The 13,019-nt window shown below is 33.5% G+C and overlaps 1 protein-coding gene and 1 pseudogene across 1 annotated transcript; both read right to left on the bottom strand.

The window, feature by feature from the left end:
- Nucleotides 1-56: 56 nt before the first annotated feature.
- Nucleotides 57-1,446, bottom strand: LOC120160574 (dnaJ protein homolog). Its single transcript, XM_039170960.1, has 3 exons — nt 1,246-1,446; nt 652-1,163; nt 57-574 (listed from the first exon to the last, which is right to left on the bottom strand). The coding sequence occupies exons 1-3, from the start codon at nt 1,444-1,446 to the stop codon at nt 133-135; spliced, it is 1,155 nt and encodes a 384-aa protein (XP_039026891.1). The 3' UTR covers nt 57-132.
- Nucleotides 1,447-10,587: 9,141 nt separating this feature from the next.
- On the bottom strand, nt 10,588-11,453 carry LOC120160493 (annotated as a pseudogene).
- Between the last annotated feature and the right edge of the window lie 1,566 nt (nt 11,454-13,019).

The following is a 13,019-nucleotide window of genomic DNA, read 5'->3' as shown; positions in this document are numbered from 1 at the left end:
GAATCCTCTGGGAAAGAAACTACAAACATTAGAACAATTGACTTAAAAGTGTACTATTTTGTTTGAATTACAGCCAAAACATTCCAATGCGTAATAAGGGATCAAGTTTCATCATCTAAATTAAGATGCCTATCAAGAACAACCTTCCAATATACTACACGCTTCTGACCGCTGTTCATTGGAAAGATTAGTTGGAAACTTAACGACGAATGTGATTCGGAGATCACCTCGGTTGCCTCCTTCGGCATTAGGCATCCCTTGGCCTTGAATCACCTTTTCGTATCCCGGATATACAATGTCATTAACATGTATGCTCATTGTATCCCCTCCAAGCAAAGGGACTGCAAGTTGGCAACCTGTTAAGGCCTTCACCAATGGGATCTCGACTACTATCTCCAAGTCGTCGCCAGTTCGTTTGAACAAGTGATGCCTCTTCTCTTGTACTGAGAAGATGATATCAGCCGGAAGGTAGCCCGGGTTTTCGTCGCCTTTGCCTTCGAAGGTAACCTTTGTTCCTTTTGTCCATCCTGGCTTTATGTTTACTGTCAGAGTGTCCTCTTGTTTCACAATTACTCTGTGGTGAGAAATATGAATGTTACATATACTTAGAACAATGATGGTGTATATATGAAATGAACTCGAGTTCCGTACCCTTGGTAGGAGATGACATCTTTGACGATGTTGATCTTCTTTACCGCTCCGAAGCAAAGCTCTTCCAAGGTGCATTCAAGTGTTTTCTCTATCGGCGGAGGTTTTCTCCGAGCGATGGATTGAGAGAATACAAGTGGAGTGGTACTCCTCCGACTTGTACTTTTCGAAAGTTTAGGTTTCTCTGTCTCTGATGTGCTTTTTCGACTCCTACTCCTCGAAAGAGAGAAAACTCGACTGACGCTAGAGCTTCTCTTCGTTTGTTTCTTTTCATCTTGTTGTAGTTGCGACGTGTCGTCTTCGGTTCGGCTCTTTCGACTAAAGGTTCTCAAAAGTGAGGATTTGCTCGACGATCGGCACGGGCTCTTGGACAAGTAGGTCGGTCCAGGCGTAGGTGTGTGGCTCCTTCTACTCGAACTCCTCAGAAGACACGAAAATTCGTTATCATCCGCACGTAGCCTATCTTGTTTCTCTCCCTTTTTCAATTTATCTTCCCTCACCTTCCTACTGGGTGTCTGAAATTACAATAAAACAAAATCCAACATCAACATACATACATACATATGCATGGTTTGCACGGGAACTACATGCACAAACCTTGTCCACATCACCACGATCCTTTTGGTTTTTCTTCGGAGAATGTTTATGATCAGAGCACCATTTCTTGACGAGAGATCTGTACGCCTTCCATGACACGTTAATAATACCGTAAAGATCCGTCGCCGAACGATGACGCCGGTCGTGGTCACCATCACGATCACGATCGTGACAATGATGAGAACTCGAGTGATCTCCCATGAGAGAGAGATGTTATACGATAGCGGGAATTAATACGCAAGTATTACAACAAAGAGACCCGATTTGTGGCAAGGGATAGAAAAGGAATGAGCGAGAGAATGGTTTGTGAAAGGCCAATGAGTCGCTACACAGCAATTTGATAGGAGCTTTTTTTAGCAATAAGAAAAGGTCGGTTGTTTGTTGTTAACACTGTTTTGTTACTACTATATTTAGTACTTTTAAACCTGTTTTTTAACTATAATATAACTACCTATTCTTGTCAACTCGATTGGTTGTCTATAAACATATCTTTTTAAAATAATATAATTGAATTTATGTTTTTTATACTTTTATAAATTTTTGAATAAAAAATATGGATAATACTCTAAGACTAATGATAAAACCTAAGTGATTGTTTGTTTACTTCAGAATGATTCATATGCTCTGTATGAATTAGCTCTGAATGTGACATGTTGTTTGATAATAGCTCTGAATCATTCAGAATGTACTTCCGTGCTGAATCAGTCAGCACTGAATCATTCAGAGGTGAGAAACAAACAGTCTGAATACTGAACGGTTCAGCATTCAGCGCTGAATGGTTCAATTCATAGCCAAACAAACAGCCCCTAATCCATATGAAAATAATTTTGTTCAAAACTAAAATTTAAAAATTATGGAAATGAAAATTGAATAAATTAAAGTATAATAGCTAAATTAATTATTTATGTATAAGTAGAAGGACTAATGATATAATTTAACCTATGCCCTTTATAAGTAGAAGGAAAATGGGTTAATAATGATCAAACTAAGAACCTAATGTCAACCATCTTTGATTTGTAAGTAAAACTAATAATTATAAATAGCATAGGTAAATAATCAAAAGTGTTGATGATTATTTGATAGGTTTTGATATAATAATGTTATAAAAATTTGGATTTAAGATTTGGTTTGCTTTTCCTATAAATGTAGAGATAATCGTTATAAAACTTCTTTGAGTTAATTGCATCATATGTTCCTAAACTTAGAGAGAAATAACAGGGTTTACTGTAGGGATGTATTCTCGGTCCCCCCACGATTTTTGTTCTATCTTTTTTCTTGGCCCGGATTGTAATGGGATTTTAGAATTCAGATCATTGTTTTATAATTCAAAAAGGTAGCTACACTCGTCTCATTTTGTTATATACTCTCGTCCTTGATCCCTTTGCATATAGATGTTTTATGTGTAACAACTCACGATGGCTACCGTTGTTACTAAAATTCATAATAATAATGAATTCACAAATATGATTTTACCTATTTTTTTAAGGGTAATGGTATTTGACTATAGGATATTGCTTTATTGAGTCTCTTGGGTATTATAAGTTACAAAATAGTCTTTCGACTTTAAGATGTTGTCTTGTTGAGCCCCTCGACTATTAAAAGTTACAAAATAGTCTCCCGACTATTTATTATGTACTAAACTCGTTATTTTTTCGTTAAAAAATTAACAGTCGTCTGAGCTGGAATATTTTTTTATTATGAGATCATATTTTATCATATCTCAGTCAGCAGGTTAACGTTCAACTCAGATTGTCATCTTTTTTAACAAAAAAGAACGAGTTTGGAATATAATAAATAGTCTGGTAACCATTTTGTAACTTTTAATAGTCAAGAGACTCAACAAAAACGCCTTATAATATGAAAATTATTTTGTAACTTTTAATAATTGGAGGATTCAACAAAGCACTATCCTATAGTCATAGTACCATTTGTATACTTTACCTTTTTTAAAATAGTATTATGTAATCAACCTACTTTTTTATTTTTTCATAATTATAATGTTTTTGTTGAAAAATAATTAAAAAAAACCTTAGCAATTTGTCCCATTAGACCTTTTTGACATACGGGGAATGAATTATGAATCGTGCGAGATTCATGAAAACAAAGATATAAAAAGGTAATCGTGAGGGGCGTGCGAGACAGCAAGTGAACCTGTGGTGCGCGCTCGACAAAGTTGTTCGAGACGTTCATTTCCTTACGAAAGAAAAGGTAAATTATGAATTTCATTACTTAATTTTACTCTCTTATTTTACTCATTAAATTTTTTTTATTAAAATTAATATATTGAGTTTTTTTATCACTGAATTTTATTCTTTCTTATTTTGATCATTCCGTCGTTAAATAGTTAACGGTGTTAAAAACGATATGACGTTTTAAAAAAAATAAAATTTTCACCAAAACGACATTGTTTTGCATCTATATAACATTTTATTTTAACGCCGTTAACTATTTTAACAGCTGAGTGACCAAAAAAAACCCAATGTATTAAGTTCAGTGATGAAATTGAAAGGATTTAAAGTACAATGAGTGAAAATAAGAGAGAGTAAAGTTTGGTTTTCAAATTTGTAATTTACCCTAAAAGAAAATCAACTAATGAGTCCTTTTCTTCCCGAATCTCTCTATATATTCGTGCTCAAATCCTCACTTTTCTTCTCAAACATTCTTCATCAACCAACTCAAATCAGCTCAAAATCAAAACAAAGTCCCAGCAATGGAAATCTTCACAAAAATGCTGACAATCCTAGACATTGAAAGGAGATTATCCATTTCAAATGGTTGCATGCAAGCATTACCTCACTTCAAAGGCTGCCATGGAATAGTGTTGCAGGTTAAAGACGACAGTGGAGTGTTCTGGAACTTTCGCTTCATGCTCGGATCCGGGTCGTCCCGGAAACTGGTTATGGATTCGGATTGGATCAAATTTGTACGAAGTAAAGATCTACGTGAAGGTGATATGGTGGTTCTTCACAAGGAGGAAGACATGATTACAGGGATAGGGTACAAAATCAAAGTGAAGAAGTTTAGCAGTTTGAATTTTGTAAGATGAAGAATGAATGAATGAAATTCAAAGTATTTCAATGAGTTCATTGTACGTATAATTTAATTTGAATTTCTAAAAATTTTAGGGGACTAAATTAATTTTTCAAAAATTAAAGGTTAAAATTAGAATTTTTTAAATTTTAGAAGGGCCATATCCTCCTCTAATCCAACTTGTGTTCTGTCCTGATCATACGATGTAATATATGATTTATTACCATTTCAAACTATAAAAAAATTATAATGCAACTCTTTCCTTAAAAAAATATAATGCAACTCTCTTATCATATCACGTTGATACTTTTTATGCATGTATTACGTTCCTATTATGATTTAATAATTTTAAAATATAATTATCACATCTATAATTACAATCACAATTTAATAAAAGACATCAATAAATAGTTTTTTTTAAACATAAAAAAGACCAAAGATTTAGCCTCTCTCTTTTTCTTCATTCGTCAGTCAAAGTGAGTAGCGCGCGTGACGCGGCGGACGTAAGGCGTAGCTTTAGAAACCCGGCGACGAATCATTCAGTCGCGCGGTAAAACGCCATGCAAAATGTACGTCCACCTCATTGGTTCTCTAAATTTCTTTTCTCGTATCAAATTTTTTTTATTCCATTGGATTCTCATTTATTAATTGATTAATTTAGATCGGATACTGTTAGGGCCGACCCTGGAGGGGCTCCCGCCCAAGGCCCATAATATTATGTCGACTCAGCATATATATTTTTGGCCCAGAAAATTTCAATCAATGTCTAATTTTCTCACTGAAAATTATATACATCAACCCATTTAATCAACATATAGACTGCATATATCTTTTATTTCATTTAAAATAATTATATGATTTTGTTCAAGAATATAATTTGATAAATTTATTTGTAATATGGGAATCACCCATGTGATCAAATGGAAAAGCATTTGAAAGCAAATCTCCATGAAAAAGAAAAGGTATAATATCAAATAAGTCTCTAACGTTCGATTAAATAATCATTTTAATCCTTTTTTGAATCATTTTAATTCAACTTTTTTTAAGATAAAAAACCTATGAGATTTGACTAAATAGTCACTTGATTTTTTTTAATATTTCGGTACCTACTGTTTCATTTTAGAAAGAATATATGTATTTTAGAGAGTCGATAATTTGTTGACTAACGGTTTTCATCCATGGTGGATTTTTTTACTCCAAAATAAACTATTGGATTAAGAAATGCTTAAACACGATGTTTAATTTAAGAAATGATTTTCCACGAGACAATATTTTTACACTAAAATCAATGATTCTGCATTAGGAAATGCTAGGAGGCAATATTGTTATAAGTATTTGTATACTTAAATATATTTTTGACATTGTATTAAATTATTGTTTGTTTAATTTAATAAAAAAATCTAATATAAATTTTATATTACATATTTTATTTTTTAATTAGGGGCTTATTTTTTTATTTCGACTCGATACAAAAAATAGTCAAGACTGACCATGCGGGTTCACATATGGCCATGCGAGTTCATTTTCTGAAATGAAAGTGTTTTTCTAAGTTAAAGATTGTTTTTTTCTCATAAGTTAGAGATTATTTTTTCTCATAATAAATTACGATAGGCTTTTCTAAGCTGAAATTGTTAAAAAATTACTTGAGGTTAACAATGTCACAAGAAACATTGAATGAGCTACCTATGTTATGTAATGAAAAAAAATATGTTGAAAAATATTGATGTTGACGCTATGATTTTATATCAAAAAATGCTTGAAGACAATGTTTTCTATAAATTTTTGTGCTTTAATATTTTTTTGACATTATTGAGATGGTAATTAATTACTAGTTGTTTATTTTAATAAAAAAATTAATATCAATTTTATACTATATATTTTTTATAATTTTTTAAAATTAGGGGCCCATTTCTTTTATTTCGCCCCGGGCCAAAAAATACCCAGAGCCGACCTTGGATACTGCATAGACAAGGGCAACTCTCTCAACCTAGTTTGTTTTATTCACAAACGTTAGGATTCAAACAGTTGACCTTACTGAAGGGTTTCCCGCATCAATTTTTTAGACATATTTTTATATATCTTTATTTAACTTATTAGTTATTACTAAAACCGACTCCTCTCATAAGGGAGTTCGTGTTAGTTGATCATTGATTTGCCGTCCCAAAGATGAAGTGGTTTGGACCTCGAGGACATTTGTAATGGGAACCAAGCATGCCTTATCCATTTAATTAGGAGACTTACGCTTAACGAGGGTTGGATTTGGATCACCTGGATCAATATTTATGTTCTGAAGGGTAGTTGTTTCTAGCTTGCAAGGAGCTCTGTGGTTGGGTGTGGAGATGCTTGTTGCAGCTCAGAATTAAGGCTGCGATGGTGAGGGGTTCTGCGGCATATATTTGGCAAATTATTCGGCCGCGGAGGGTAAGAGTAACATCCCGATGAATTTGGTCGTCTCTTGGATGGCGTACTTGATAGGCTCCACACTAAAAATCGATTAATCATGTTCAGATTGAATAATGATAGTATGTGTGTTTTGTGCTTGTAATTATATATTTTTAAAATATAAAAATAAATGGATTGAATTATCTTATTATATTTAGAGAGAGAGAATTTGGCGATAGACTCGTAACTAAATTTGGTCATATTCCATATCTAGAAGAATTCAAGATAGTTGTTAGGTATGTTTTCTTCCTCTCCTCAGTGTTAGTTAAAACCTATGAAACTTCATGGATTTTATCAAAAATTTAGAGTGTATACACACAGATTTTGTCTTGCAAAGATACAATTTAATTTTACAGTTTTTATTTTCAATTTTTTATATAATTTATCAAATAAATTGATCAATTTTTTTTAAATTTATTAAACTATATTCCTTCAAAAAAATCGATCAAATTGTTTTTTATATTGAATAAAATAATTATTTGTATATTGAACAAGTTAAAATTGTGTAATACGGCATTAGTGATTTATAAAAAAGGGGGTAAATTACGAGTTTAGTACATAAACTTTCAATTTTTTCAAAATCATATAACGTTTAGTTTTTTTTTTCATTTTAGTATCTTTCCATTAAAAACTTAACAGACGAACTAACGGGGCATAGCCATGGTGGACGGACAACCAATCCGAACGGTGGACCACGAGAGAATGACAAGTCGATCGACATAGTCCAATTTCATGCCCATCAGACGGTTGACGATAGAGAATGAAAGATGAAGAAGTCGAAGAGTACATTGCTGATTTTGGGAGATTGAGGCATTTTTCAATGAAACGGAGGTTAAAATCACGTTCAGAAGGTCTAAAAGGTACAGGCTAGAAAGTTTGGCCTTCATCGGTCAATGGATGCGACGACCGACGACTGTAGACGCGATGGCTGGCGAGCCCGCCTGTTAAGTTTTGAGACAAAAACTATATGTTAGGTATGGTTTTGAAAAATTGAAAGTTTAGATACTAAAACAGATCAAAAATGATAGTTTAAGTACTAAATGTGTAATTTACCCAAAAATAGAACTTTTCCCATGACCTAAATGAGAAGGATGTAATAGCAAATAAGACCCTTAGTGGAGAAGATACACGCCTTTCCCTGAAATATGAAACTTGGAAGAATTCCCAGTAGAAATTACTTGCAGACTGCGGTCAAACATTTCTACAACTTTCTCACGCTTTCCAGGAAAAATCCATGAACCCTAAACTATATTATATACAACACATACACACATATATATACACACACGCATGTTGAGGGTGCAATACAAGTTGGCAACTTAAGGAACATATGGAGCTGATATTTTCAAAGTTACTAACACAAACAGATATCGAGAGAAGATTATCGGTTCCGGCACATATTCTGTATTTGCTTCCGTTCATCGACGGTCGTCGATATGCTGACTTGAGAGTTATGGACGTGGGTGGCGACATGTGGACTTTCCGATGCATATGGCGAGATGGGATGTACGCGAAGCCTGTTTTCTCTAAAGGGTGGCTTGAATTCGTGTATGCCAAGCACCTTAAAATCTACGATGAAGTAGCTTTGTATGTTGAGAAAGATGTTGGTGGAGCTGTTGTTACTTATAGAATTGAAGTGAGAAGGAATGTTTTGCGGTTGATGGGCCAGGATATTTGGATTGAGGTTCAACATTTACATCTTTATGGTTTGGCTTAGATTTTAGGCAAATTTTATCATTGATTTATGATTTTATAAGTTTGTGTTTATTATTATTAGGCTTAATTATAAAATAAGTTTCCAAACTATAACGTTTTTCACGAATAGGTGTCTACATTATTTTTTGAATGATCCCGGTGCCTAAAGTTAAAAACGTTACAACTTTAAGTGCAGGGGCGTGGCTGAGGGTGTGCAAAGTGCGCGACGGCGCAAGGCCCCAAAAAATAGGGGCCCCGAAATCGAATATATCTATCAGTTGTTGCCATTAAGAAGCATAAAAATAGGGGCCCCGAAATCGAGTATATCTATCAGTTGTTAACAAGCAAAATTATTTTTGGGAAAACAATGCAAGTGGGTTTGCTCAGTGTAATACAGCTGTAAATTTTTTATTATTTCAAAAAAATAAGTTCGAGATCTAAGGGCTCCTTTATAAGAATTTGCACAGGACCTCCAACAACCTACCCACGGCCCTGTTTAAGTGCACAGGCCGTAAACAATGTTAATTTTCTACGTTAAGTGATACCTGTCACATTATGGTAATTTTAAAAAATTTATTTAAAATTAAAAAGTTAAATTATATATTTTTAAAAACACACATAAAAGTTTCGAAATAGCCACAAAACTTTAAAAACCTTCCTTTCAATCTCTAAACCCACGTCGGCAGCCGCCCTTTGTCGTCGACGAAGCTCCACCCGACCTCTCCTACTCACAACAATCAATACCCCTATGAAATCGCGACTGAACAATGGCCAATCGAAATTTTCTACCCCACGAATCCTATGATGAAAATCGCGGTCCCACGCGATTCGGACGACCAATCGACGTTTTGTACGCTACGAATCCTAGGATGAAAATTATGATTCCACATGATTATGATGGTCAATCAGCGGCAACTATATTGGTGTATGACTAGAAGGATGGCATGGACTAAATCGGCAACGGTGGTCATGGCTAGAAAGGGCGTCGACGATGGGTTTTGATTAGGATTTAGGATTTTTATGAATTTGGGTTTTTTTTTAATTTAAGAGAAATTATGATTTTTTTATAAATAGAATAATATTTTTAATTTAAAAAAAATAAAATTACCAAAATATGACCTATTTGACTTAATAGAGAAAACTAACGGCAATTACGGTCCGGATACCTAAAATGGTAACATTTGTAACATTAAACACCAATATCACTCAAAAAATATTGTAGGCACCTATTCATGAAAAGCTGTATAGTTTGGGCATTTATTTTATAATTAAGCCTTATTATTACGACTCAAATTTTGTTGGGATCGACTCATAAAGTGATTCATTTAGCAAAATAAATAAATTGGTAAAAGAATAAGGGTCTCGAATTGATTATCGAACTCCTTAGCATAGAGTGGGCAAACAAATTTCAAAAGCTGGATGACAATTTTAGCTCTATGAATTATGAAAGCAGCAGAGGAATTCAAAGACACATTTGATGAGCACCATTAGAGCTGGAATTCATATCATTTGATGAGTTGCTTAAAAAAGTTTCGCCATTTCTGGAATTCCGGCCAACGGGTCAACTCAGTTGGCATTATATTCAGACCGCTGCATTAGTCTGTTACGTGAAACACGGTAACTTTGATTACGAACTCCCTTGATCTGAGCACCTCAAAGACACAGACATCTCCTTCCCCAAAATTATTCTCCATTGTGAATTCATACCATTCCTGGATGAACTTAGCTTTGCTTCCTCTATGAAGACATCGCACGGGCCATTGTCTTCCGTCGGGAAGCTGAAGTTTAATGAAACCGGAAACACCACTTAGGTGCTCAGCGAAGCACGATGGTAGCCTGGTAGGTACTGCACGAGAAAACATCAAAATGTAGACATGCAATACCGTGAAAGCAAATACAATACATTTCAAAAGCTCACCATAATACATCCCCTGTATGATACGATGGCCGCAAGACGACCCTGCAGAAAGGGTTAGTCGGTTTGAATGCTGTCACTGCATTCATTGCCCTCTCTCTTTCGGGATGAAGCGCTTTCTTAAAATCCATAGCGCATTTCCACATCATCTTCATGCCCATGGACAGATCCTGTTCATCTACATTTCATTGAACAGCCGATGAGAAATTCCAAAACCATTCCATGCTGAAAAAACAAACAAACGACGGACTTAAGAACCTAAAGTACGCAAATTCACTTCATTAGCAGAATCATTCTTAGTTCAAATCCGTTAATCGAAGAACCATACCTCGAATAGCTTGATTATTCACACTCTTTGCCGCATTATGGTTGACTTCACCGCTCCAGCCAACGGAGTTTTCAAGTTTAGGCACACGGAACAAATGCTGCACCGGGGGAATCATTCATCATCCTCGAGTTCTCCAAACGGATATGGTTTACTATGATTGTATTGAGCACCAACAAGAGCATTCGTCTGATAGTTTATCTCGGAGTTGTACAAATTAAAGATACAAACACTGAAGGCTGAATTCCCCTCATACCAAAGATCGAAAAGTAGCCGATACGGATGTAGTATTGTTCGACGAATTCAGACCAACCCTCGTGAAACCAGACCTTGTTGTCACATTTCTTTATCCCTACACGCCAAACATGAGCATCAGGAACAGTGAGAGCAGCTGCAACAGAAAGTTCATCGTTTATACTCTTAACAAAGTTATCAGGGATCCTCTGCAGACAATCCCAAATTCAAAGTTAGGGTTCATTTCGATGAAATAATAAAATTGGGATTTGCTGAGAGATCTTCGGGCCAAGTCTGTCGTGTATAAAAACAACTCCAGTGAGTCAGAAGATCATTCAGCGAGATTCAAATTGTTTTACAGAATATTTCGCCAATGAACTTCACAAATCTCCTATCTTGGAGAATTTATGAGAAAAAAATTGGGTTTTGAGTGATTTACCAATTTCCTGTCTTGGAGAATAGAGGGGAGAATAAGCTTATGGAAGAAAGGGAGTGGCATAGTTGGAGAGATGGGTCAGATCATATAATGACGATTGAGCATTGAATTTTCAAATTGTATATATGTATTATTATCTACATATATTTATATATGTTTCTCGCAGTGATTGAAATGATGAGACTTGGGTGGAGTCTTTAGAGATAAAACGAAGAAGGAATACTCTACACGAGAGAGGAAGGAAAGAGCTTTCACATCTGGGTCTCCACTTCTTCCACTGTTTTGTTTTAAATCTCTTAAAAAACAACTTCATCTAAACGTTGAACCGAGTTTGATCACTCTGAACTGACTCGCTCACTGAGTTCTTCATCTCGCCTGCTTGATCTCAGATACCCTTCCACCCGCCACCTTTTCTGTTTTTGGGTAAATTACACATCTCATTTAGTTATTAGTACAATTACAAAGAGGTCACTAATTATAACAATTAATCTAGGCAAATGAGGCTCTCGTATTTTTTTAAAAAAATAATGTAGTCCTAGTATTTATTTTACCTACAGTGATCGATATGTGGCTGATGATATAATAAATAGACTAAATTGTTTTTTATCAAATTCAAGTGTCAAATTATTATTTTTAATTCAAGGGCTTAGTTATTTTTTTTTTCAAAAAATATATTTAAAATTTAAACTATACAAATATAGAAAAAAAATATAAAAATTAAAAATATATATTAACGAGAGTGGTTAAAAATGTTATTGTTAAATGATTTATTTAATTTAGAGACAAATTCTAATGTGAATTCTATTTTATTTAACAATATAATTATATTATTATGTTCGTACATGTTAATTTTAACATGAGTTTTATTTTTTTATTTTATAGAGACAAATTTTCTATTCTTTAAAAAATTAAAAAATAAATATTAAGGATAACAAAAAAATCCCAAACACGTGGAGTCCATATCCACATCGACCTTATAGAGTTGTATTTAACAAAAATTAACAATGTACGATAATTTTTCTATTACTACTTTTAAATCTAGTTTAAGTGAATTTTATTTTCCTCTATCATGTAATATTCACTAAAATGTCATTCTTAATTGTATAACTATTTTTTATACATTTTAAGCTATATATCTTATGATAATTTATACATAAATTTTAATTTTATAACTTTTAAACTTTATATTTTAATAAGATTTAATAATATTTATTTAATTCAATTTTATAAAAATTTAGTGAAATCAAATTAGAAAGGCATTCAAAGTTTAAGATTATTAGAGGTAAATATATAAACTAAATAAAACTTGTATAGGATGGACGATTTCATGTTTATATAAATAAAACACGTGTTTTGAGGTAAAAAGTAATAATATAATTTTAATTTTTTAGTAATTTAATTTTTATATTTGGTATTCTTTATATTTAAATTTTTAAATATTTTTGCTTTTTTTAAATTAGAAATATTTTTATTTTTTCCTAAAAAATCAAATAAGGCTTTGAACTTTTAGGAAAAAACCAATTTGACCTTCGAACTCGACAAAAAAAATCATTTTAGCCTATCAGTCATATTACCAGCCATCATTGATTGCCACATCAGTATCTTAAAGTATTACGTCGGCACTGTGATGATCAACGACAGAAACCGTTAGTCAAAGAATTATATTGTAAGTTTGAGGGTCACACTAGGTGCAAAAA

The sequence above is a fragment of the Hibiscus syriacus genome, unplaced genomic scaffold (genome assembly GCF_006381635.1).
Source record: "Hibiscus syriacus cultivar Baekdansim isolate YM2019G1 unplaced genomic scaffold, ASM638163v2 tig00111392_pilon, whole genome shotgun sequence".
In the NCBI taxonomy this organism is placed as follows: domain Eukaryota; kingdom Viridiplantae; phylum Streptophyta; class Magnoliopsida; order Malvales; family Malvaceae; genus Hibiscus; species Hibiscus syriacus.
This window is presented reverse-complemented; position numbering and strand designations above follow the sequence as displayed.

Excerpts from the sequence above, each read along its gene's own strand:
- LOC120160574 (XM_039170960.1), bottom strand. The coding sequence starts at position 1,446 with ATGGGAGATCACTCGAGTTCTCATCATTGTCACGATCGTGATCGTGAT. Across the intron at positions 1,164-1,245 it reads ATCGTGGTGATGTGGACAAG|ACACCCAGTAGGAAGGTGAG; the intron begins GTTTGTGCATGT and ends TTGTAATTTCAG. Across the intron at positions 575-651 it reads GATGTCATCTCCTACCAAGG|AGTAATTGTGAAACAAGAGG; the intron begins GTACGGAACTCG and ends TTCTCACCACAG.